Source organism: Scatophagus argus, chromosome 13 (genome assembly GCF_020382885.2).
Source record: "Scatophagus argus isolate fScaArg1 chromosome 13, fScaArg1.pri, whole genome shotgun sequence".
Lineage (NCBI taxonomy): Eukaryota > Metazoa > Chordata > Actinopteri > Scatophagidae > Scatophagus > Scatophagus argus.
Window position 1 is genome coordinate 1,537,708 of NC_058505.1, and position 26,817 is coordinate 1,564,524.

The window sequence follows — 26,817 nt, forward strand, 5'->3', positions numbered from 1 at the left end:
TACATCTGAAAATTGCATTGAAAAGACCAGTCGAACCACAGCAAAATGCTACAGTGACGCTGGGTGGAAAGATTTCCTGTTATATATTATTAATATGTTGTATTATTAAAACTCTGTTGAGTTTTAATCCAGTGACAATCACTAGCCATTTAAAACACCTTTAATACTCACTAAACTACCACCAGTTGGAGAGTTGGCTATGATGGTTAAAAAGCAAGAAATCTTTTTTTTTATTATTGTTTTTTAATTTTATATGAACTTTTTTTCCCTTTCATGTAGTTGAGGGACTATTATTTTATTACAACATGCAGCAGGTCTCACAATACTATGCATGGAAATCCCATTCTGAGACATAAATGTATTTAAACATTTTACTTCCAGTGCTTCAGGTTTCACATGGCTCCTGGTGATGAAATGGCTTTGGGATCATCCTCCAAGCCGTCAAAATGTCAAGCGACAGTTGTATTTTTGTTCACTTACACACTCACAGTTAGCTCAGGCTCAGTCAGCTCACAGGATGTTTTTCAGATGAAGCGACGGCAGGAAAACCACAGCGGAGGAGAAGCTCAAGCTTCACGTCTCATTTTGTTTTAATTCTTTCTGGTTTTATCACTGAGACAAGTGAGAAAATGGCTCGTTTAAAGCCACAACAAACTAATTTTGCCATAAAAAATCTGTAAAAGAATATGAAGAAAATGTAAAGAAACATATGACTGACTTTTATATTTTCACATTCTTTATTTAGTTATTCATTCTTTTATTTATTTCTCTCTGTGTTTCTTCATTTCTTTTCTTATTCTTTCACAGATTTATTCTTTTTTGTTGCACTCTCATGCCTCCGTATGTGTTGAAAGACGACTGAAAGACACCATGCAGGAAGTTTTTAACGGTTTTATTCACCTTCTGCTCATCAGGATCCCTGATGTTACAGTAAATGAATAAAAGTAAACTGAGCCATCGCACGGCTGCCGTCTCCTGTTGGACGGCGGGACATCAACATTAAGCTAACTGAATGTCAGTCCATGTTGATGAGGACCGTATGATCAGAGCTGGCAGAGTTGGGGTTGTGGGATGAGATGCGACCCGGTTTGGTTAGACTGAACATAACTGGGATCTGGTCCGGCTTTGGCCCCTGGTGAAGTCTCACATGGAACCAAATCAGCCGTTGAAGACCTCTGCTCCTCAAGTCACAGGATGTTCCAAATTCAGACTCAACATCAGGTGTAATTTAGTTTGAGAGCACTGAAAGTAAAATGTTACGAGGTGGCTTATTTCCATTTGGGCCTTAGCGATTGTGTAACGACGTAAGGCTGCCTGCTGTGTCGAGAAAGACTGAACGGTTTGTTTGACATGCCTCATGCATTAGGGGACATTGATTTTGTAATAGAGACACACAGCAATGTATAAAGTATCGTGCTGAATTAATCATGTAATGCCTTGTGTTAGCCCAACTCTACAGGCATTGGCGCCTATGAGGACTTGGTAGTGGCTGCAGTTCATCTCTAGCTCACATGTGATTAGTGTACACAGCAAAGAAAAGCTCCGACCTTCAACTTCCAGGCTTCACTAAATGACTTTTTAAGTGTTTAGTAAATTAATAAAAACAATTCAGGTTTTTCATTTTCCCTTCTGGTTGTATCACGAAGGCTTCCGTGCGGTTGTCTAAAAGGTGAGGCATCGTTTTAAGTTTGAAAGCGTGTTGGAGGGTCAAAACCAAACTGCATTCACAAAACGGGCTTTTATGTAACTAAAAAGTCGAGAATGTCAATAAAATGTTGTGGCACAGTCTGTAGTTTCAGAGTGTGTGTGAGTGTGATGGCAGCTGTCTGGCTCCAAGTCTGGCTTATTTCCCATAGATCCTCGTGTTAAAATGCCCAACTTCACAACTGAGGGACAAACCACAGCTCCCAGTTCACGACGTCCACCCAGGGCTGAATTTTTATGTAACTCAGTCGTTGAAATTATATTAATGCTTGAAGTTTTGCATAAGTGAGGGTGTGGACACTTGTGACAGGCTTCGCCTCAGCTAACCAAAGCCACTGAACCTGTTTGTGGTGCACAACCTTTCAGACAAACATCAGTTGAATGATGTGGCTCGCTAAATGGGACAGGATACTATAACTACAATATGTTTATCTCAAGTTGTGTCCCTTTGTGTGGCGTTTCTGAATCCATAAATGGTAAATTAAGTCAGAACTGAGGATGGTTCAGAGTAACCAAACCGCCTTTTCTGAGCTGAAATGAACCTGCAGCAAACACACACCTCCGTTTCACTTTCGATGTGGGTGTGTTTTGGTGACTGAGGCTTTTAGAACAAGAGATGTCATTAAATCTTCACTTCATCTGCTGTCCTGCTCAGCACCCCATAACAAAAAATATGGCCCGACATGGTAAGCACATGAAGCTTCTCAGAGTACAACACGCTCCACCTGTGTTGGCGCTGGCGTTTTCAGTGATCACGAGAGAGGAGTGTGATTCCCCTCATCCACTCTGCATTTCTGCTAATCACATGACGAGTGTGCAAAGTTGACGGGCATTGATTTCTTTAGACACATCCAGTTATTTTGTGTGGCGATGACAGCTTTTCTGTAAAATTCTGACCGTCAGTGTTACCTCCAGTTTTCTCTGAATGCAAATCTTACTAAGTCTGTCACCAGAAAAGTTTGATACTGGACAAAAACTGGGATCGCATGCAGTGCCAGCATCTCTTTTGTCAAGGTTCTTCTCTGTACCATAAATGTCCAGCAGTCACAATGCACAGGTGTGAAGTACTTGAAAAACTCAAATTGATAACGTTCACTGTCTTCTTCAGAAGCGATGAGACACAATAATGAGGAGCTCAGGATTGTGATGGTGGGGAAGACTGGAGCTGGGAAGAGCGCCACAGGAAACACCATACTGGGGAGAAAGCACTTTAAATCAAAGTTCTCCCCGATATCTTTGACTCAACACTGTGCCAAAGCCCTTGAGGAGGTGGATGGACAACAGGTTGCTGTTATCGACACTCCTGGTCTGTTTGACACCAGCAATGATGAAGAGAAGACCTCTAAAGATGTCGCTCAGAGCATTTCTTATGCTTCTCCTGGACCCCATGTCTTCCGGGGTGTCTTGTCTTCTGTCTTCTTGTCTTGCCATGTCTTCTGGTCGTCATCAAACTGGACAGGTACACAGAGGAAGAAAAGCAGACAGTGCAGAAGATTCAGGAGATCTCTCGAGAAGAAGCAGACAAGTACAGCATGGTTCTCTTTACCCATGGTGACCTGCTCAAAGGAGAACCTGTTGAGGAGTTCTTGGCAGACAGCAAAGACCTGCAGGAACTTGTGGCCAGATGTAACAACCAGTACCACGTCTTCAATAGTGACCAGCAGGATCGTTCTCAGGTCAAAGAGCTGCTCAACAAGATCAGAGAAATAACAGAGAAGAACGGAGGAAGCCACTACACCACTGAGATGTTTCAGAGGGCAGAGAAGGCGATTGAAGAGGAGAAACAAAAAATCCTTAAAGAGAAGGAAGAGGAAATGCTCAAAGAGGAGGAGAAACGGAAGAAGAAAATAGAAGAAAAGTATGAGCAACAAATAAAGAAAATGGAGGCTGACAGAGAGAAGGAGAAAGAATTAATGGCAGCTCGTGAGAGAGAAAAAGAAGAGGAAGTGAAAAAACTGAAAGAAGAGAAGGAAAGGCAGGCTCGACGGGAAGCTGAGGAAAGTAATGTGATACTTAGAATAATTCATGGCTTTATTCAAGAAGTGGTGAAAAAATTGGTGAAAACTGTGGCATCCCGGTTGGGATTAACTGAAAAATGAGCTGGTTTGCATTCAAAATCATGATTTGTGATGCAGATTTATCAAATTGTTGAGACTCCTTGCAAATCTTCACAGTCCTTTTTCTCTTGCTTGCTGTGATTTGTAATAGTTAGTTCATGGGTGTTAATAAACGTCTTTGGGTCACAGATTGTCAGGAACAAAAATGTTATGATGCTGAAGTGATTTAACCAAAATGAAGAATCCTTTTCTGAGGTCATTACGGTGTTGGTTGTATAAGCACCTTTTCTCCTTCAATAAAAGATTTAAAGGATAGTTTCTGTTTTTTCAATTCTTAATACAATACGCACATGCAGTACATACACAGCTAATGAATCTCATTCAAGGCTATAAACATAAACACAAACACAAAGTTAAATAATAAAGAAGGTCAGTTCAGAATGAAGGCAGGCAGGCAGGCAGGCATCAGGACGAAATGTTCCCTGGAGTGAGCGGATTTCACTCCATAAACCTGCAAGTCTGTAAAACATCCACTTTATTTAAACAATCATTTGCCTCAGCTAACCGTAAACTGTGTAAGAAGTAGTATTTTATTGACATTTGAAAGTGTACAAGTTCCGGTGACATGAGCAGTAGGTGGCGGTAATGCGCCTGAAATGATGTTTGCCAACCGCCAAAGGCCTGAAGAAGAAGAAACCAGGAAGTGAAAACCCTCGTGTAAGTGTGGTTTGTTGGGGCAGAGTGACGCGGGAGTATACATCACTAATAAAGACATCCAGGACACCTTGAATAAGTAAGCAAGCATTGGGCATCAGCCGCCTGTTGTATCGCGGTTCTGTCGCTGCTGTTAGCTGTTAGCAGTTGTTTACACTGGAACGCATTGGGTTTGGAGAGCCATTTTGCTAGCCAAAGTTAGCGGCGTTTCTCTCTCAACACAGCAGCAGCAACACGGTTTAAAGGTTCATCTATATATATAGCTAATTTTTGTTTTGCTAGCATACGGTTGGTACCGTTAGTTATCGCTCTTTCGTTGCCGTGTGAGTTTACTCGACTGTTAGCGAGCTGCTGTGTCGGTAGGTATGCTAAGCTAACCAGCTAACCAACAGACACTGTGAAAGTTACTGTCTGGTTTGTAGTGGAACTGCGTCAGCTCTCTGGTCTTTTTGGACTTTGTACAGGGAGATATTTTTCATCGTGATGGTGATTTGATCATGACACAAATGGAATAGTTAAAATAGTATACTTGTATGCAGTCGATTTAGTTTGGATAATCAAGCGTTTCAGTTGTGTTTTAAGCAAACGTTCACGCATTTCAGCCTCTCAGGCTGATGATTTGATGATTTGCTGCTTTTTTGTCATAATGTTGGTAAATTAAATTTATTTGGGGCTTGGTCTGTTTGTTGGACAAAACAGTTGGCAGTGTAATCAGTGATGAGTTTTGTTTTGATCCATGTGTGGGTTTGCGTCGTGTACAGTGAGTGTTTAAGCTCTAGTGTAGCACCTGGTCCCTGGAGGGCTGCTGCCTGCCTTCACTGTTACTGTACACAACTGAAGTGACAATAACAACCTCTTGACTCCTGATGTGACCTGTTCCTCGTATCTCCAGGTTGCCATGGCCTCCTACACCTGCATCAGCTGCCGAGTGGCTTTCGCAGACGGCGAGGTGCAACGAGCGCACTACAAAACCGACTGGCACCGCTACAACCTGAAGCGCAAGGTGGCCGAAATGCCTCCGGTCACGGCTGAAAACTTTCAGGAGCGAGTCCTGGCACAGCGGGCAGCCGCCGAACAGCAGCTGAGCGACGCAGCGACCACTGAGGGCTGCGCCGTCTGCAACAAGAAGTTCTCCAGCACCAACGCCTACCAGAACCACCTGCAGTCCCACAAACACCAGCAGGCCGAGAAGCAGGCCCTGCTCGCCGCCCAGAGGAAGGTGGAGAAGATGAACGAGAAGAACCTGGAGAAAGGACTCGGTGATGAGAAGGTGGATCACGATGCCAGGAACGAGGCCCTGCAGCAGGCCCTGAAAGAGCAGCAGCGGTCGAGCCCGGCCAAGCAAGGAAAGACAGGAGACGCAAAGCAGAGGGCGGAGAAGCTGGAGAAACCTCCCAGGATGTTGTGGCTGGAGGAGCAAGCCAAGAGGCGAGAGAGAGAAGACGGAGCCACAGCTGTGGAGGGTAAGGAGGAGAACTCAGAGCATCATGGACATCACTGAATGTGTATTTCATTAGAGTGATGAGTGTTATTTACAAGTAGCCCGACACAGTGAGCTGCGTTTGACTGTCCTGCTGTCAGAAACCATCAGCAGAGCTTCACCTCAATCCGAAGGAAACCTTGAACCTGCTCAGTCCCACAAGAAGGAAAATCTAAAATGTCACCAGATTTATCTTCCAGACAAAACCTTTCATGTTTGTAAAATACAAACTCCGGAGTTTTGTTCTGTGATTTTCAGCATCGTGTTATGTCTCAGGGTAACAACAGCTTGTCTTTTCTCTGTCCTGAGCTTTAGCTTCATTAACTGCTGTGAGTCTGTCAGTGTAATGAGACTGTTGATTACATCTTTTATAAAAGACTAATTAGAGTAAGATAGAAGTGCAGAATGTCAGCTAGTTTTAATTAGAGTTCAGGATGTTTTGTTAGTTTTTTGTGTTTAAAAAAGTGACACCATGTTCCAATAAAAACCTTCCAGAAGAGTGGGAGGATGTCGAGGAGGAGATGGAGGAGGAAGAGGAGGATGAGGAGGAAGAGGAGACGATGGATCAAGAGGAAGGCGACTCTGCAGCTCTGTGTGACCCTCAGCCTGCCGCTCTGCCGGGCTCCATCGCCGTCACCGACTGCCTGTTCTGCTCCCACCACTCCAAGTCACTCATGAAGAACGTCGACCACATGACCAAAGTCCACAGCTTCTTCATCCCCGATGTCGAGTTCCTCGTCGACCTCAGGGGCCTCGTACGCTACCTCGGTGAGTCTGGTGTGTGAAGGTGAGGAGAGCTGGTGGCCGCGCTGTGCGAAGGAGTCCAGACCTGAATGTGTCGTGTTCACTCGACGTGTCGCGCTGGCGGTTTTGTTGTGCCTCCCTGGCTGTTGCTGCTCAGCGTGTGCTAACGGAGCCTCCTGTTACGAGCTAAGGATGTCGTCTTACGTTTCAGGGGAGAAAGTCGGCGCTGGAAACGTGTGTTTGTGGTGTAACGAGAAGGGCCGTTCGTTCTACTCTACAGAGGCAGTGCAGAGTCACATGACCGACAAAAGCCACTGTAAGCTGTTCACAGACGGCGACGCTGCCTTGGAGTTTGCAGACTTCTACGACTTCAGGTAAGGACACCACTTCCTGTCTAATCCGTCTCCTTGTTAAGTGGCGTGTTTCTCCTCCTACAGATCTGACAGCACAGGAAGCCTTTTAGGCTTCGTCTTCATCTGTTTGATTCACACTTTTTGTTTGTTTGTTTTTGCCCACAGGAGCAGTTACCCTGACAGGAAGGAGGGAGAGGATGCTGACATGGACGAAGAAGAGCTGCCTGATGAGAAGACGCTGGAGTACGACGACGACACGCTGGAGCTGACTCTCCCTTCAGGTGACCTGATTTGTAGCCAAATGTATTTCTGCTTTGTCAGCCTCGCAGTCAAACAAACAGTTTGTCTCAGAAAGTGCAGAAATAAATTCTTAAATAAAAGCAGCTGTGGTGTTTTTCATATGAAAATGATGACTTACCGAATTCAATTGTCCGCTAACCCAAGAAAAAAATGAACTGCAAGCAGTTTTCTTCATTGTTTCTTACTTCACATTTTGTGTTTCCAGCTTCCATAACATGAGGATTTACTGCTCTCAAACGCCTGGGACTTGAATGTTTTTGGGTTTTGCACTTTCAGACCAAAATAAACAATGCAAAGCACGAGAGATCGCCAGGGGGAGCATCTTTACTCCAAGCTCGACTAAACCGGTTTTAAATACGTGTGTTGAGGATAATTTATTTATTTGTTCATGTCGCTCTGCAGGCGCTAAGATCGGCCATCGCTCCCTCATGAGGTACTACAGGCAGCGGTTCGGCGCTCAGAGGGCCGTGGTCCTGACCCACAATAATAAGGCTGTGGGCCGAGTCCTGCGGCAGTACAAAGCTCTGGGCTGGGGAGGAGAAGCAGGTAAGAGCCACAGACATCACGGACGTTTCTGTCTGTAGTCTCACTGAATGTCCCGCCCACAGCGCTACCTGATTGGTCTGATGGTGTCTCCTGAACATTTAGACCCAAGTGGATGTTCGTCCTCCCTCTTAGTTGTCTCATTTATGAGGCTCTGTTCCATTCAGCTTATCTTCTCACTTGTGAAGCACTTTTTCACTGTAAGGTTTAGCATGAGCTGTGAGTGAGTCCTGCTCTCCGTTAACCTTTTGTGTTAGCAGAGATCAGCCCCACAGGAAGACGATCAGTGGACACCGTTTGATACTCTGACTCATCCCAGATCTGATTTATTGTGTCTGGGGAGTCCCAAGGAGCTCGGATTTTCAGTTGTTTCCTTTGCTGTGTTTGGGGGGTTTGAGTGTCAGCTGTTGTCGTGGAGATGACGTGTTTATTGACAGTTTGGATTCACTGGTGAAGTTACTTCCTTCAGTTGCTCTCAGGAGTTTTTGCGGAGCTGTCGGACCCACTGGATAAAGACCTTCTGGGGCTGTTTGTGTCTGCGCTTTGAAGTTTTGAAGTTTAGTTTCATTTTCTTTCAGATGTCAGAAACCTCCTCTGCTGCTCACCCTGAGGTTTCTCCCATTTTTTCCTGTTAAAGGTTTTTCTGGGAGTTTTTCCTCAGTCGATGTGAGGGTCGAAGGGCAGAGGATGTTGCTGATGTTATGTTAAGCCCTTTGAGACAAACTGCTTGTAAAAATGGACTATACAAATAAAGTTGTCTTCATTTTACTGCTAAGGCAAGTTTGCCTTCAGCTGTAGGGAGTCGTGTTAAGTCACTGCTGGTGAAAACCCAACATTTCCTGATGTTGTTGCTTCTGATAAAAGCCTGAAAGTAACGAGATAAGCTCACGAGGACCCCCTGTCCCTCCTGTCTCTCTCTTTCAGGCAACGGCTTCCACCAGAAACAGAGAGACATGCAGTACGTGCAGATGATGAAGTCAAAGTGGATGCTGAAGATGGGAATGAGCCACAACGCCACCAAGCAGAAGCACTTCAGAGTCCAGGTCATGTTCTAAACTGGGCCCGGAGGGAAACGTGGACTTTGCTTGTTTTCCAGCCAACAGGACTTTGAGCATTAAAATGTTGGTTCCTCGCTCAGTGGCAGCAAGAAACATGAGAACGCAGCAGCCATGTTGATTTGAACTAAACTGCAGCAGAAAACGTTAACGGAGAAAAATCTTTACCAGCTTCTTCATTATGAAGCGCAGATGTTCTCCGTAATGCTTCTTCAAGCAGGTTCTTGGTGCGTTCAGGTCCACCATAAATCTGCATGAAACCGACTCGAGGTGGAACTTCTGTCATCTCGGCCGCTTTGGTGGAGATCATGTCTAGAAATTTATTTTGAAAAAGTGAAAGTGACAGCAGATTCATATTAAGAAGGTGATTTTAGTATTTGGTTCAAATCAGTTAACCTCCTCATCATTCATCCAACCAAATAAATGAGCTTCGTATTTGTGGGATAAATGGCTTCCTTCTTCAAGAATAATAACTCTTTTACTCTGTTTTAGTTTTTGAAGAAACAACTCAGCTAAAATGAGTGTTTCTGTCAACAAACAACTCGGCCCTCTGAAGTGTGTGTGCAGCTCGTGTGTTACAGTCGCCATCTTGTGGTGAGGACGTGTAACTGCAGAACTGCGCTCACTCTTCATATTCACATTGTTTTCATGTCATTTATTTCTAATGTCCAGGAGCCTGCAGCCAGAGCACTCATTTAACACACAGTCTGACTGGAACTGCTGAGTAGGTGTCCATTAGCAGGAATTATTGGACACCCTGCAGCCAATCAGAATCCAGTATTCACTGTGGTCTAAAGCACGTGGCTGAATTATGAAAGAATTTCTGTCATTAATTTTCAAGATTAAGATCAACAAAGACCATAAATTCAAACGTTAAACTTTGTGTCATTGATTTCTCTCCTTCCTCCTCCTGCTTGATTTCTTTTCTCACCTGATGTGAGGGCACTGAAAGGTAAACACAGCTTCACCCTCCTCCTCCTCCTCCTCCTCCTCCCTCTTTCTTTTGGTGCTGGAGTCACATTTACTGGTGATCTTTGTTCACGTTTGAAGTCAGGTCGTTTCCTTCCTGGTGTTGCTGCTGGTACTGAAGAGGACGACTTGGGCTCATCTTCATCCCTGTCGCTCTCCTCAGGTACGTCAGATTTATCAATGACTCTGAGGCTCGTGCAGATGATGTCATCGAAAAGTGATGGGGCTTCAGCAGGATGCCGAGCCACCACGCCATCCCTGTAACGAACTCACTCGCTCCATTTGTCTGTGTGCTGCTCCACTTTATCCTTGGCAGGCTCTCCACTTCCTCTCGCTGGCTGGGGGGAGTGTTTGCGGCGTGATGGTTTCACTCTGCACAGTCCCACGCCGTTATACAGACTCCACAGGAAAGAATAGAGAGGGGGGAGGGGAGGCCAGCAGACAGGCCGACGGCGAGAAGGAGACTAATTGATCAGGACGACTTGGGAGAGAAACGGTGCAGATGGCTGAGAGGCATTAGCACTGCGGAAGTCATGGGAGGAGGTGACGGCTGGACCGACGTGTCTCTCTGAGAGCCGTCGTTCATCGTTTTGGTTTTTATTCGCTTTTCAGATGTACTCCACCTCGTGTTGGTCGAGGTGTCTTACACACAGCAGCTCCCCGAAACTCGCATGAGGTCACCGAGTTGGGGGTTTGTAATTAAAGCTGCTGGAAACCTGCCTGATTGAACTGATTAGACTGATTGGATCACAGCTGCTTCTGATTGGATGGTTTTGGTCCAAAGCCAGCATGGAAAAACTATTTATAGCCATCCAAGCAGTGTGGCTGTAGGACAGAACTGCTGGTCTGTTGGTCCTTCACTTTGCTCCAGACTGAAATATCTTGAGAAAACTATTGGATGAACTGGCTTGAAATTTAGCACTGACGTTTATCGCCCCCAGAGAACGAATCTCGCCAACCTCACGCCTTTTCCTCTTGGTGCTCTCATAGTGATGATCAGCAGATGTTAGCATGCTAGCAAAGATGATTTCTGTGACCTGTCAGCAGGGGTCCTAGCATGTTAGCATTTAGCTCGGCTACAGCCTGTCAGTGCGGCTCACACGGCTGTGGGCTGTCGAGTGTTCAGATCACGTTTAATCAAGTGCTCCTCAGTCAGAGAAGGCAATCAGCTGTTGCTTGATTGATCTCCTGACTGCAGCTTCATTACTGTCTCGTTAGCATTAATTAAGCATAATGTATTCCTCTCAGCCTCGCAACATAAAAGTTGGTTGGAAATGTGACCTTCCCATGTGGAAAACCTCAAATCACTTGTGAAGATACGCCGTTCACGTGACATCATCCCACTTTTAGCTCACATCGTGAAGAAGTGAACTTCATGGGCTGTGATTTGTTTCTGCATGTGGGAACTCCTGAAGAAAAGCCACGTGTGAATCTGTTGAGTAAACGATGTATTCACGTTAGCGTGCTGAACCTCTGATGAAGGGTTGCTTGCCAGAGTCTCCTGTGACAGATTTGGTCTCGCTGGCGGCGCTCTGATGTGGTGTTTCCTGTATGAGCAGAGTAAAACCATCTCACAGGTCTGTTAGATGTGTATTAACTGGGCGGGCGCCACCCTACCAGACAGAAGTTAAAGTCCAAAAGTAAATTCAGAGCCAGTCCATCTCAGGCCTCCCAAACGGAGCGCGTGGAGGAGCAGCTCAGCCGGCCCTCCCTGCTCTCAGCACGAGCCCGGTCTCCCTCCGAGCCCTGGGGACCTGCTATTGATCGGTGCCTCGTAGGTAGTGATTGGACATGAGTGGATAATTTCCTTTGCTGCATTAGAGTCCATTACTGGCCTGCTCCCCCGGAAAGCGATAGACATCCTCAAAAGAAAGAAAGAAAAAACACTTGCAGCACCGTGTTTGTTTGATAATAGATTCACATTTGAAATGCAAAATATGAGTATATGAGTATACTTTAACACTATTAGAAACATTTTTTTAATTTAATTTATCTCCAATCAGACAAAAAAAACCCCACAATAATCAGAAAAATGCTGAATATCTGACCCGATTGTCTTTCTGTTCCCAAAATAAGAGAACACGTAACTGCTGCACCGCTCAGACACATGTGAGACAGATGTGGACCAGCTGAGTGCTGAACGTCCTTCTCAGGGAACCACAGTCAGGGACCGAACCTGGATCTAAGCCCATCTCCTGGCGTTCAGGAGCTCTGGACTGGACTGTGATCAGCCGGACTCGTCGTGTGGGATTTCTGACCCGTGCAGAAGACTTTTCCCACTGAGGAGAAATCTCTCCATATGACCCCTTCAGGAACCCTTCAAAGGAAACAGTGTGGCCCCCCAAAATAATTAAATACTCATACTCTGGCCATTGATAAGCTCTAGTGAATATATATATATATATATATATTTGCGTTTAATTAGTGACACTAAAATGAAATCCGCCAAACCACGTTCCTGTCGTGGACCCTCAGAACTCCCTTAATGGACCCCTAAATTCTCATCAACCACCTTCAGAGAACCACAGGCTGCTGTTAATGGCTCCATCACTTACAGGCGGAGGCGCCTCTTTAACATTCAGGGGGGTTAAGCCACCAGCCTTGATGATGGAGGCGTTTGTTAGGCAGCAGGTGAGCCCTTTAACGCGGGGAGGGAGCTGCGGGTCGCCACATCTCACCGCATCCAGTCCTGACGGGCTGCTGGGCTCGGAGTGCGCGTCTCGCTTTGGAAAGTTATCTCCTCCATCATATTAATGGGATAATAATGTGATTGATTGGTCATCTCCCGGGGGAAGTGGTCCTCTCTGCTTCCTGAGAGTGCAGGGCTCATCAGACCACTCGCAGCTGACTCAGGAAGGATTCCTGCTGCTGAACGCTCGACCAGCTCAGTGGGGGGTTTCAGCCCGGCTTCTCCCGGTTGGAGGACGGTCCTCCTTACTCCACCGCTGCGGTGTAGCTCCCAGCTTCCCCGGTGGGGACCACAGACGCGGAGGAGGAGGAGGAAGAGGAATCAGGACGGCTGAGTCCCGTTGCGATGCATGGAGGCTGCTTGGAAATGCTCCCCGGGTCTCCGGAGCGCATGAGGCGGTTCCTGCCGACCGACGGGCCGCAGCACCGGGCGGATCCGGCCGCTGATCCGCAGCTCCACCGAGCTGCCACCCCATAGGCTCGGCCTGAGCAGCAGGGCTCGGCTCGGTATCAGCCGAGCGGAGGCACATCCTCCGACAGCGCTGTGATCGGGGAGCCAAAGGGCTGCATCACATCTGCGCCGCAGTGGTGACGGGTACCGTGTGAGCCATCGGGGGGGCATCTATGCAATTTTTGTCTCTTGTTTCATTTTATTATGAGCACAGAGGAGGGAGAGGAGGGTTCAGCCCGCGCGGAGGCGAGGGGAGGCACCGCCATCACCCACCGCCACACCTGGCATGAAGGCGAACCGCACGGCTCCCAAGGACGTCCGCAACCCGACGACGAGGACGAGGCAGAGCAGGGAGGGGAGGAAGAGGAGGCAGAGGGCTGCCGGGAGGCCCGGAGCTGCGGGGATGCGTGCGGGGCCGACAACGCGGGGAATTTTTCCAGTGAGGACGGGGCGGTCGGGGGCTGCAAGCCGCAGGCGATGCATTCAAACTGCAGCAGCGAAACCTGCATCCCCACTCCCAGCTGCAGGATCTGTTTCCAAGGCGCAGAGCAGGTACGGGTCCCGTCCGGGCTTTCATTGTCTTAAAGCTTCTGCATTTAAAGTCCTGCTCTGTGAAGGTGAGGGCACAGTGGTCACAACACAGGAGCCTGATTGGCTGACAGCCCACATCATTAAACCGGACTACAGCTGCTGGAGGCTGGTCTGACTGGACCCATTCAGTGGCAGAACCACAACCAAATGAAATGTGGAGATTTAATGTGAGACAACAAAATCAAAACTGATGAGTGAAGGAAGGAAGTCAGACTGGACCTCCAGCAGCTGCAGCACCATGGACAGCACGCACATCAGCAGCTCGGGAGGGCCCCGAGGGAGGCCCCCGAGGGAGGCCCCCGAGGGAGGCCCCCGGCTTCTTCACAGCTGAGTTAGCAGTAGTGGAGAGCACCAACAGAGAATAGTTCATCTTTTTATCCTCAGATTTGGTCATTTGGCAGATTTTCCTAATGAAACAAAGTGCTGCTCACACACTGTGCATCAGTAAAATCAACCCAACAGGAGAATGTAACGTAACAGTCTTCAGGAGAACACGATGCAGAAGCAGTTCTTTCACATGTCACAGTTTAAATAGATTTTTCTAATAATATGTTAGGAATACAGGACGTGAGCTTGACATGGAGTATTTGTACAGTGTTGTAATTCTGCTTTTATTGACGTAGAGGATCTGAATCCTGCACGGATGTTGCAGCAGTCAGTGACGTGACATGAGACGGCTTGACGAGGTTTAGTGGGATGTGAGGGGCTGAGGTGCAGGAGTTTTGGTTATTTCTGACTGATGCGCTCATATGAATGTGTAGCAACAGGTGACGCATCCACTGCCGTCCCACTTCAGGTGCAGCTGATGTGGTCGATCTCAGCTGAATCGGTTTCTGAACACGAACACAACATCAGTGCTGTAAAAAGTGACGCCAAACCACAGGACTGCACTTAATGTTTGTGGTAATATGATGTCAGGAGCTCCAGATGTCCCAACTCATACCAAACTTCTGGTTATACGTACACTATATGAACAAAAGTATTGGGCCAGCTGCCCATCACACCAACAGGGACTTTAATGACGTCTCATTGTAAACACACAGACAGCTTTGCAGCTCTAACAGCTTCCACTCTTCTGTGAAGGCTTTCCACAACATGTTGGAGTGTTTCTGTGGGAATTTGTGCCCATTCATGCAGTAGAGCATTTGTGAGGTCACACACTGATGTTGGACCAAAAGGCCTGGCTCACAATCTCCGTTCCAGTTCATCCCAAAGGTGTTGGATGGGGTTGAGGTCAGGGCTCTGTGTGGGCCAGTCAAGTTCTTCCACACCAAACTCATCCAACCATGTCTTTATGGAGCTTTGCTTTGTGCACTGGGGCACAGTCATGCTGGAATAGAAAAGGGCCTTCAACAAACTGTTGCCACAAAGTAGGAAGCATAGCATTGTCCAAAATGTCTTGGTATGCTGAAGCATTAAGATTTCCCTTCACTGGAGGTCAGGGGCCGAGCCCAAACCCTGAGAAACAGCCCCAAGGTCAAGGACAAGGACCCCTGCGAGTCCACAAACCTCACATTTGGGAGGACTCATGTTGGGACTGCATGTTTCTGCACACCAGAGGTTATGTTAACATTCTAGGATAAAGAAATGTAAAGATTTATGTTGTGACTGTGCTGTGCTTCAGATCTGACTGGGTTTAGGCACTAAAACCACTTAGTTAATGTTACCTTAAAAATACCTGCTTTAGTCATCAGAAACACATATTGTTCAAAATATCCAGTTAACACATATTGTTGACAAACCCAACAGATTTGTGGTTCACAGAAACATTCAGCTCTGATTAATTCTGTAAATACTTAAGACGGTACGACTGCCTGATGCTGAATGTCTGATGTTAAAGTGATGAGACTTTAAATCAACACCATTAAAGTTGCCAAAGTTGCTGCTGTGCTGAAAAGTCCAAATCCCTAAGAAGATGAAATCAGTGATGGCTGAATGAAATCAAGCTGCCTTTCCTCTGGCAGGTGATTATCGTCCACATCACTTCCTCTTTGCTGATTGTTCAGTTGACTCTTTCAGTGCAGAAAGTGAATTTAACGTGCAGTCAAAGATACAATACGGAGCACTTAGCATTAAAATGTCAAAAAGTGACTAAACCTCTGTTATATTTGAGTTGTATTCTGACATCATCCCACAGTGCTCAGACTCGGCTAACTGCTTTTCTGACTTCCCACACACTCAGAGAGTGAGGAAGGAAGTCGGGAATAAAACTTTAAAACACGACCTCGTCCGGGAACGTTTCTGCCCGAGTCCCATCAGATAACAACTCCCATGAGCCCACGCTGCATTACGCCTTTTGCCCAGTGTTTTCTGAGAGACCCCTAGTGGCAGAAACTACACACTGCATGTTTAAATGCCATTCTGGAGGGGAGAAGTTGATAGTTCAGCCTCAGTCTGTATTTGACTGAACTCTAAATCACTTTGGAAGTTTATTTCAGATGCAAAGGAAAGTATGAAAATTCTTAATAAGGAAAATAAACCTGTGCACTGAGAACAGAGAATAATGTTGACAAAACTCATCATATCCTCAGAACATCTGTGGTGTTTTTGCTTCCTGCTTTATGTCTTCTCATGGTCAGCTGTCCAATCAGTAGATGCCAAGGACTCAGTCATAACCTCTGCTTGATGAATGTCATCGCCCAGTGAAGCATCAGTCTGTCTGCACGTCTTCCTGGACGTGGATGGACAGATGTGCACCTGCAGGGACAAATGAGCACTCCGTCCAGCCGTCTCTGAAACCTGACACTCTGCAGGCCTATTTGTAGTGGGACAGCGAGCCTCGATGAGGGACGATTCATCCTGGCCAGAGCCTGAGGGAAAGCGAGGAGTCCGGGCAGTAAATGCCTAAGTGAATATCCTGTCTTCTGAACGTGGGCCGCAGCCTATTAGCACAGCTAATCTAATAGCTCAGCCTCCGGGTCCAGACTGATATTTGATTTTGATACAAGGCCGCAGGCTGGGAAAGCTCACCAGTTAGCAAGAAGATTGGAAAACAGAAATCTGACACTTTAAATATTCGTGTCAGAGCTGACAGAGTGAGGACGAAAAGGCGACTTCCTTTAAGAAACCGCTGCTTCATTCACAAAACCTGCTTTTCATTGTTCACTTTGGAAACAGCAGCCGAGCAAAGAGTGTGAAGTCGAGGTCCTCTGACACATTTTGTCTGATGTCCGCTGAGGAAGACCACCAGAACAAGCCAGTAAGAGCTTAGGCTGTTTTTTGACAAGATACTCTTACTTTTAGTGTGTATTCAGTGGTGGTCACAACACAAACTCCATCACTTAAGTCAGAGCTTAAGTACTTTCAGTATCCAGAAGTTCATTTTGTCTCTGATGTCACGCCCTTCAGCCGAAGCCTTGTTGACCTGGAGTAAGTGAAATCTTTTCATGAGTCCAAAAACACGTTCAAATTGCCTGCGACGTCGGTTTTATCAACTGCTGAGCCGCGTCTGCTCAATCGAGCAGCAGCCTCCGAGGTCCTTTTCAACCCACAAGGTTAATATGACATGATGAAAAACGAGCTCTCTGACCGCTGACCTTAACGTACTATTAATATGCCACTCAGAGCGCCGCCGGCAGGTCAAAGCTACAGTAATGGCTGCTCGAAGGAAGCCTCGAGGAGAAAAACAATACATGGCAACAAATAGACACGGCTGTAATGATTAATGTCACGCTGCATCGTTAATATCCGCAAGCGTTGTAGCTTTGAGAAATGACCATCGATCTGAGCGATGCTGCTAAAGCTGATGTACGAGCTGCTGAGGCCCGACTGAGGCCTGAAAGCGAGCGTTTGATGGTTCGACGGGAAAGCCGACACACAGGTTGATACTGGGCCGACCGTTCTGATATCCAGCCTAAAGCACATCGTTTCTCTGTGGTCCTCACAGAGAGACAGTGGAGACGAGTCAGGAATATTAAGTAGCTTCACATTATGGTGGGCTCTGATTCGCTGAGAGCTGAGGGAAACCTTCTTCACGGCCGAAATCTGCTTCCTCTGAGCTGATTATCAAAGCCGGACAACAAAAACAAAAGAGTAAGAGTCTACATGCTAACATGCAGGTGTGCTGGATTCTGATTGGCTGCAGGGTGTCTATTAATTCCTGATGATGGACACCTACCGAGTAGTTCCAGTTAAACTGTCTGTTCTGCTCGACATTAGAAATACACTACATAGACAAAAGTATCCAGACACCCCTCTTCATGGAGCTGTTCCTCAGGGTTTGGACTCTGACTTCCAGTGAAGGGAAATCTTAATGCTTCAGCACACCAAGACATTTTGGACAATGCTATGCTTCCAACTTTGTGGCAACAGTTTGGTTATAGCTGTTAGAGCTGCAAAGCTGTCTGTGTCTGTTGGTGTGAAGGTCAGCTATCCCAATACTTTTGTCCATAAAGTCTAAATGGCATGGAAAACAATGTGAATATCATCCTCAGCTTGTGGCTCCTTCATGTGGAGGCTTCAGAGTCTTCTGTGATGAAGACAAACCCTTTCTTTCTGCCTTGTTGCTGTTGTTTTTGTCCCCTGCAGTGTATTCATATGTGACCTTTGCCCTCTCCCCGGTCTCCAGGGCGAACTGCTGAACCCGTGTCGGTGCGACGGCTCGGTGCGTTACACCCATCAGCACTGCCTGCTGAAGTGGATCAGCGAGCGAGGATCCTGGACCTGCGAGCTCTGCTGCTACCGCTTCCACGTCATCGCCATCAACATGAAGAGGCCGTGGCAGGTGAAGCACTGCTCTCGTGTTCCTGTGTCGCGATATTCTCACCTGTGCAAACACTCACCTGCTCACGTTTTTATCAGTAAAGTTTTGCATTTACAAGCTCAAACCTTCCAAGCTAACAGTTTAGTTACTCTGCAGGGGGGAGGACGTCAGCACAATAACTCACGTTTCACTGAGTGGGAGTTTTTAGAGCATGGAAAGTACGCTATAGGGACAAAAGTATTGGGCCAGCTGCCCATCACACCAACAGGGACTTTAATGACGTCTCATTGTAAACACACAGACAGCTTTGCAGCTCTAACAGCTTCCACTCTTCTGTGAAGGCTTTCCACAACATGTTGGAGTGTTTCTGTGGGAATTTGTGCCCATTCATGCAGTAGAGCATTTGTGAGGTCACACACTGATGTTGGACCAAAAGGCCTGGCTCACAATCTCCGTTCCAGTTCATCCCAAAGGTGTTGGATGGGGTTGAGGTCAGGGCTCTGTGTGGGCCAGTCAAGTTCTTCAAAGCATTAAGATTTCCCTTCACTTCACTGAGCTCAAACCCTGAGGAACAGCCAAACTGAATACTTTTGTCTACATAGTTTAACGTGAATGGATGGATGGATGGAGTCTCTCTTTATGATTCAGGAAAGATGGCGACCGTGATTGAGAGACATCAACAGGTGATGTCACCTGTTGGTAGGAAGCTCAGTGTGGAGCTTTAAAGAGTTTGAACACCACGTGATGCTAAAAACATGCTCCTCCGTCTCGTTCATTAACACAGAAGTCACATGTTGAATGAACGCCCACTTTGTAGGTTTACGTGACAAACTGCGAACTCACGGACGTCCACCAAACAGTGTGTGCTCAGAGCGCCGGCCACCTGCTGATATGTCAGAAACTTTGAGCGCGTTTAGCAGCCAAAAACACAACACAGAACCGTAACTGAACCAATGAGCAGCGGACTGACATCCCCTACAAACCAAATAATCTGCACACACGCTCACACTCAGTCCTCTCACATCTCTGAACACAACGAATCTGAAATCACCCTTAGTTTGTTGAGTTAGGCGACAGGAGGCTTAAACAAACCCTGAATCATGCGGTCTGTGAGGACTAACGTGAGCGCAGACTGAGCAGCAGAAACGACCCGGAGAGCCCGTTTGGCGGTTTGGCGACGTGAAGGGAGGCCACGGACTGAACGTCAGTCTACTCACAGCAGCTGCTGGATGGACTGACGTTACGTTCAGACGTTCATGACGTCTGACTTTTCCTCTCACTCAGTATTGACTCAAACTTTCACATTTTATTCCCGAGGAAATAAAATGTGACTGACACCATCAGAAAAGCATGCGACCAGTGAATTCATGTGACTGCACGCTCGTTTGCAAGACGTACACGCGGTCATTCCTGAAGAGATTAACCTCACGCTGGTTGTTTGCAGATTATTTTCACGTAATATGGAGATGGTGCTGATGTTGTCAGTTATGAAACAGTAGCAGCCAGCAGCAGCTTGTTTCCTTACAAATGCCAGAGAAATATTTCAATAAGTGAATATAGACATCACATATTTTAGCGTTATCAGCAGAAAAATCAGAAAATCTCTCATCTCAGAGAGGAGCTTCTTCTTCTTCTGCACATCTAAACTGAGCAACCTTCTGTGCATCCAAAATACTGAGGAGGAGGAGTTTATTCATACGAGCGCAGTAATAACGTGGGAGCTTTCTGGCATCTTGAGGCAGATGCAGTGTTGCCTGTGAGCCAGCCGAGTGTTTCATCCTCAGCTCTCCTTCAGCTTAAAATATCTGCATGTTGGATCTTCTCTCCGGCTGAAGAACATTCAGGCCTTGTGTGGTTCTGTTCGCTCCAGATGGGCTTCGAGTCGCTGGCGGGCTGAACAAACACGCCGCCGAGGCTCAGCACATCGCGGCCTGCCTCAAGCCTCTTCCTCTGAAGCTGCTTCACAACCATCCACTCAGCACCTGCAGCATCTACTGCTTTCTGTTTCCTCCTGTAAGGGAAGTTTTTCCTCAAACTAACTGAAAGAGTTTGGTGTGGACCTGCGGTTCTTCTAACTTGGTAACTTTGCCTGTGAATTAAATGAACTGAACAGAACAGAACTGAACTGAAGTGAATTTATTGATTCGGCTGTGTTACACCAACGTGTCCCCACAGCTTTTCCCTCCTCTCGTCCTCCTGCTTCACATTCTGCATGGCTTCCTTCCACTTGTTCTTGGCCTCCCTCATCTCCTTTTTGTTGATTTTGTTGTGCTTGTAGCAGGTTTTCAGGGCAGCGTCAAACTGCCGGGTCATGATTTTGCGTTGCTGCCTTCTGACGTGACCCCTCCTGTTCCGGCTGAGGTGGTTTCCCAGCCAGGTGAGGGTCCTGCTGGTCAGGCCGGCAGCTGCCTGTAGGACGGCAGAGAGGACAGGCTGTTTTAGCCACGAGGCAGCATGTTTTGCTAACTCCCGACGCCTCGTTTCCACGCAGTTTGGTTTGGTTTGGTTTTCAAAGTCTGCATGTGTGCGCCCAGCAGTGGCGTTTGGCTTGGATGCCCAGAACTTCACTGATTAATTAGTGTCACAAACGGCTCTGAAACACGCAGGAGGTCGTCATCCTCGTGCTTTCGTGGCTCTTGGTGCGTTTACTTCTTACCTTTTGCATCCTGTGTGTGGCGCTGCTCAGCAGTTTGGCCCAGCTGAAGGACAGTCTGTCCATCTGCGTCTGTCCCTTCACACACATAAGGACATCCGGTCACACAGGGTTAACACTAAAGGACCAGTTCAGGCCCTCACACTTAAAGTGAAAGGTACAAACTTTTACCAGATGCTGTTTGACACGACTTCACATGTCAAATCACTCACATGATGGAGGCGTGTGCGATTTTAAGACGTGTGGCATGTCAAACATCATTTGGTGGCATTTTGCTTCTGTGGTGGAAGAAGTACTGAGATGCTTTACTTCAGTAAAGGTACTAATACCACACTGGGAGAATACTCAACTACAAGTAAATCCTGCTCTTAAAACATGACTTAAGTCTTATGAGCAGAATGTAAGAAAGTAAAAAGGTAAATGTAGAGAAGTAAAAGTACAACATTTGCCTCCGAGATGAAGTATAAAGTTGCACTGAATGGAAATACTCAAGTAAAGTACCTCCGATCTGTACTTGAGTAAATGTAGTTGAATAATTTGAGCTGACAGGAGGCATGACTCCATCCTCACATGTAAAACCTGACGACGTTTAAACGCGTTCAACATGTTAGAGTACACGTGGACTTTTCCGTCTGCACGAGCTTCACTCGTACTTCAGATGATGTGTTAAAACGTGTTACCGTCCGGCTGAGGATGGAGTGTGTGCGCGCGCTTTCCATGGCTCCTAAATGCCTCAGGAGTGATGAAGAGGAGGTGAGGAAGCAGCTCTGCGCAGTGCCTTGAATCCAGCTGAGGTCTCACCTGGAGCTGAGGTCTCACCTGGAGCTGAGGTCTCGCCTGGAGCTGAGGTCTCACCTGGAGCTGAGGTCTCGGCAGGGTTCGGCTCGATTCGGTTCCATACACGGGGTTCTGAAACCCTCATAACGTCACCCAGCTCTCTTCTCTGCGGATCATAACTGCTCACAAACATCCCGGATGACGAAGTTATTGAAGAAGTCGCCGGTCGACGGTTTCAGACTCGGTGTGTTTTGACGCTGTGCACGAACACGCGTGGAAGTAACTGATGTGCAGAAATGGAAACTGGCGCGCACTTCGCATCCTGTTCCTGCTGAGGAAATTCATAAATGCATCGTGTCTAATAATTTGTGCGTGCAAGTTGAGTGTGAGCAGGAAAAACACATCTCCCCACGATTCATTCAATCACAAGGCAGAAGAACCTGGAGAGATGAGGGTAAAACACGCAGGTCAGTCCACCGGAAGCAAAGGGCGCCCCCTGTATGGCGTACATCCAGAGGTGCATTTTGTTCATTAGCAAAAGCAATGAAGATTTAAAATTTAGAGGACACTGATCCTAAATTCATTCGTGATATGTGAGGCTCATGTGCCCTCATATAAAATATCTGATATGCACTAAATAGACAAAAGTATCCAGACACCCCTCTTCATGGGGCTGTTCCTCAGGGTTTGGGCTCGGCCCCTGACTTCCAGTGAAGGGAAATCTTAATGCTTCAGCATACCAAGACATTTTGGACAATGCTATGCTTCCAACTTTGAGATTGTGATCCAGGCCTTTTGGTCCAACATCAGTGTGTGACCTCACAAATGCTCTACTGCATGAATGGGCACAAATTCCCACAGAAACACTCCAACATGTTGTGGAAAGCCTTCACAGAAGAGTGGAAGCTGTTAGAGCTGCAAAGCTGTCTGTGTGTTTACAATGAGACGTCATTAAAGTCCCTGTTGGTGTGATGGTTATGTGTTGGCTCTCTTGTCTGTGTGCAGTGGCAGTCCATCACCATCACCCTGGTGGAGAAGGTGCAGATCATCGCGGTGTTCCTGGGCTCTCTCTTCCTGGTGGCCAGCATCTCCTGGCTGCTGTGGTCAGCCCTCAGCCCACAGGCCATCTGGCAGCGCCGTGATGTCCTCTTCCAGATCTGCTATGGCATGTATGGCTTCATGGACCTGGTCTGCGTAGGTGAGCCCAGGAATGACAACACACAACAGCACATTGTCAGGAATGGGATGGATTGTGTTTCAGTCCCTCATTTGCTCTTCTAGTCCAGGTTCTCAAACACCTTTTTCTGAAACTTTAATTGTTGGCATTGTGTGTTTCTGCAAACCTCACGTGTGTTACGGTTACATCATCCGTGTCACGTCAACATTCAGGTTACAGCCAGCCAGCAAACTGCCTCATTTTAGCGACTGTTGTGACATTTTGCAGGCATGATTGTGGCGACTAAAGCAAATCCTTTCACGCAGATGTCGGGAAGATTTCTAGCCGCTGTGTTGTTATCACATAGTCATGGATTAGAATTGATTAGAATCAATGATTTCTGTGCAGATTTCTGTACATCTATCTATATATTTATCTGTAGAAGCCTGGGAAAACAGATGCAGTTACAACATACACTGCTTTGCTAGAGGTGAGGGATGTGAGTATTAATGAAAGCTTAAAGATTTGTTGAAGGCCAGTTTGAGTGGCACATTAGTGTGCTTTCACTGTGTTTTTGACTGGCTGTGGAATTTGGATGTTTTAACAATCAGTACTATGGTTTCACGGAGATTTTTAGCCTCTTATCGTGATCTTTGGAAGTGGCCTCAGGATTTCATCTTAATCTGTGAAACAGGTGGCCGAGTTCCGCCTTGAGTCAGGCTTCTCTAAAGTCTCCCCTGAAGCCTGTTTAGTCTGGGAATTGTTTAAAGATGTTGCTGGAATTGGGAGAAAGCATTAATGGAGGAGCGGAGATGAAGCATGTTGAAGAAAAAGCAAGAAACAAACACCTGATTCAGAGTGTTTCCTGGAGTTTGACTGTACTGTTAGTGTCAGAGGATCAACAGTTTTTTGATCATGTCTTTTTTTTGTCCTCATGACAGGCTTGATCGTCCACGAGGGGGCAGCAGTGTATAATGTCTTCATGCGCTGGCGGGCCGTCAACCTCCACTGGGACGTCCAGAGCTACGATAAGGCAAAGGACATGGAGGAGACGAGCACTGGCCATTCCTCACTGGCCCCCAGGACGCTTTGGTTGCCTCTCGTCACCTTTGGACCCAACGGCCCCTTACACCCCACCCAGCTGGGGCCGCAGCCATGGACCTGCCTCTGTTTGGCCCCCTTCTGCCCCGGCTTGTTGCCCCGAAACAACCTGAGCCAGGACACTGACTCCGGAGAGGTCGTCATTCGTGTAACATCAGTGTAACGCCAGGCGGTATTTATGCAGGAACAAAGCATCTGATGGTTTACACTCAGTGGTAACAAGCTGAGCTTCTCCAGGCAGTTGATAGGATAACGTGGTTGGATTTATTTTTTTTTTAATCTGATTTTACAAAATGTTTTCCCACTGAATTAGGATTATTTGTCTACTCTGGGGCTGGTCCTCACAACAGTCTCAGCAGTTAAAGTGACTGACGTGTGGTGTTGTTGCCTTTGTGTTTTATTCTCAGCATATACTGAACCACGACCCACACTCACCTTCACCTTTTCTTCATCCAGTAGCCATGTGAAATAAACGCAGCTAAGGACTGATGTGTACTGAGGCAAAACATCTTAACATTAACTTCAGGTATCCTGCTAATGCTTAATTTTACAGCACCACCGTTTCCTGTGATTTGATAGAAAGAAGCTGATATGTAACTGTACACTGGGAACATGGAGACTAAGTTCGAAGGATTCACCTGTCATAATTCAATTTCCAATAAAAGAGTTTATTATTGGGTTTACTGGGTTTTACTTTGGTTCAAATGGAGCCGTTATTTCAAGGGAATTCTTCTTGAAATCAACAATCCATTTGTAAAGTGAAGTCCCTGGCTCAGAACTTGGTCTCTATTCTCCTTGTAATTAGCATCAAATTGTTAGAACATTTTGGGCCTGTAAAATAAAGCATTGATTATGTATTACAGCAGCAAGTCTGTAGGTCTAAAGCCTCGTCAGTAGCCATGTGAAGTTATCATAATCATTACACATCAGAAAACATTCGCTGGATGGCTGCAAACTGAGAGGAAACGAATATTCCGGGACGCTTACCACTGCTGGTGCAAAAACCTATCAGTCTAAGCTAGACTTGGTGTGGGTGTGTTCAGACTCACTGCGAAGGGGATTTTAGTGGTGCTACTGTTGCACATTCGGTCAATGCACATTTCCTCAAGGCAGCACAAAACTGAGACGAAGATTTGTAAGTTTGGCCTCCTGCCAAATCAGAAATCGGTCGTCACGAACACAATGAGCACAATAAATACGTCAAACCACCGGTAATTTAGCCTGACTATCAGGCTAACTGTTGTAACATGGATGTAGCCAAGGCTGGGCGTACACTGTACGATTACAGCCTGTTTCTACCTACTTTCTGAGCTGCACAACTCATTTTATAGTTAGGTCAAATATCAGATGAATTTCTGATACGTGACCAGCTGACCATCACACCAACAAAGCTGTTCATGACATTGCAGCTCTAACAGCTTCCACTCTTCTGTGAAGGCTTTCCACAACATGTTGGAGTGTTTCTGTGGGAATTTGTGCCCATTCATGCAGTAGAGCATTTGTGAGGTCACACACTGATGTTGGACCAAAAGGCCTGGCTCACAATCTCCGTTCCAGTTCATCCCAAAGGTGTTGGATGGGGTTGAGGTCAGGGCTCTGTGTGGGCCAGTCAAGTTCTTCCACACCAAACTCATCCAACCATGTCTTTATGGAGCTTTGCTTTGTGCACTGGGGCACAGTCATGCTGGAATAGAAAAGGGCCTTCAACAAACTGTTGCCACACAGTTGGAAGCATAGCATTGTCCAAAATGTCTTGGTATGCTGAAGCATTAAGATTTCCCTTCACTGGAGGTCAGGGGCCGAGTCCAAAGCCTGAGAAACAGCCCCACACTGCACCTGAATTCAATTATAATAGTAAAGAGGGGTGCAGTGGTTAGCACTGTCGCCTCACAGCAAGAAGGTTCCAGGTTCGAATCCCGGTCTGGACCTTTCTGTGCAGAGTTTTCATGTCCTCCCTGTGACAGTGTGGGTTTTCCCGGGTACCACGGCTTACTCCCATGGTCCCAAAAACATGCAATTGGCAACACTACATTTCCTGTCTTCGTATGTCGGCCTTGTGATTGACTGGCGACCAGTCCAGGGTGTCCCCCACCTCTCGCCTGTATTTAGCTGGGAGTGGCTCCAGCCCCCCGGCAACCCTGATGGACTAGCGGTATAGAAAATAGTTGGATGGATGGATAGTAAAGAGAGGGGTATCCCAGTACTTTTGTCTACTACATTATGTGCACATCGTGAACTTTACATCACGGACAATTTACGTCGTACATGAGTTGGAATTGAACAACAATATCTCTAATTTGTGCAGTGTATGCTCAGCTTCATGTGTGTACTGTAGCCGTCATCAGCTATTTTTGGCTAATAAAGACAAAAAAATCTCATTCATGTTCAGTCTGAGTTCACCTTCGATCAATCAGCTCATCAACTTTAGCTTTACTTTGTCAGTTGTACGTGTACTGAGCTGTGCTTGCAGCCTAAAATACTGAAACTTTACTATTAGCATTTTAACATGCTATAACTAGCACAAGATCATGTTTTAAGCATGTTAAAATGCTGAGTTTTACCGTAACGTTGAATGTGTTAGCATGCTAACACTGGGTTGTTCTGAGGCCGGGAAACCGTTTGTACAGCTTTGAGTTTCAAACTGGGCCTTTCCTAAACTGCTGAACCACGTAGAGAGCTTTGCATCTTTATCACTGTGCTTCCTGGGGGCAAACCGCTTTGTGTTTTGTACAAATAACTCTTACTTAATAGAGGATCTTTCCCAACGAGTGCTTGATGA

At 46.6% G+C, this 26,817-nt stretch overlaps 3 protein-coding genes across 6 annotated transcripts; all 3 read left to right on the plus strand.

The window, feature by feature from the left end:
• The first annotated feature begins 2,424 nt into the window (after positions 1-2,424).
• LOC124069166 (GTPase IMAP family member 9-like) lies at positions 2,425-4,209 on the plus strand. The gene is made up of 2 exons (XM_046408006.1): positions 2,425-3,097; positions 3,139-4,209. The coding sequence occupies exons 1-2, from the start codon at positions 2,818-2,820 to the stop codon at positions 3,801-3,803; spliced, it is 945 nt and encodes a 314-aa protein (XP_046263962.1). The 5' UTR covers positions 2,425-2,817; the 3' UTR covers positions 3,804-4,209.
• Positions 4,210-4,341: 132 nt separating this feature from the next.
• On the plus strand, positions 4,342-9,828 carry znf622 (zinc finger protein 622). Of its 4 annotated transcripts, none has more exons than XM_046407988.1 (7): positions 4,342-4,478; positions 5,368-5,938; positions 6,451-6,723; positions 6,911-7,073; positions 7,218-7,333; positions 7,755-7,898; positions 8,820-9,828. In XM_046407988.1, the coding sequence occupies exons 2-7, from the start codon at positions 5,374-5,376 to the stop codon at positions 8,948-8,950; spliced, it is 1,392 nt and encodes a 463-aa protein (XP_046263944.1). In that variant the 5' UTR covers positions 4,342-4,478; positions 5,368-5,373; the 3' UTR covers positions 8,951-9,828. The 4 variants fall into 4 exon arrangements, with proteins under 4 accessions (XP_046263944.1, XP_046263943.1, XP_046263945.1 ...); XM_046407987.1 differs by having other exon boundaries at positions 4,413-4,554; XM_046407989.1 differs by lacking the exon at positions 4,342-4,478 and adding an exon at positions 4,525-4,672.
• A 2,505-nt stretch (positions 9,829-12,333) lies between these two features.
• Positions 12,334-25,519, plus strand: march11 (membrane-associated ring finger (C3HC4) 11). The gene is made up of 4 exons (XM_046407998.1): positions 12,334-13,610; positions 18,217-18,372; positions 22,787-22,979; positions 23,879-25,519. The coding sequence occupies exons 1-4, from the start codon at positions 13,263-13,265 to the stop codon at positions 24,199-24,201; spliced, it is 1,020 nt and encodes a 339-aa protein (XP_046263954.1). The 5' UTR covers positions 12,334-13,262; the 3' UTR covers positions 24,202-25,519.
• The last annotated feature ends 1,298 nt before the right edge of the window (positions 25,520-26,817 follow it).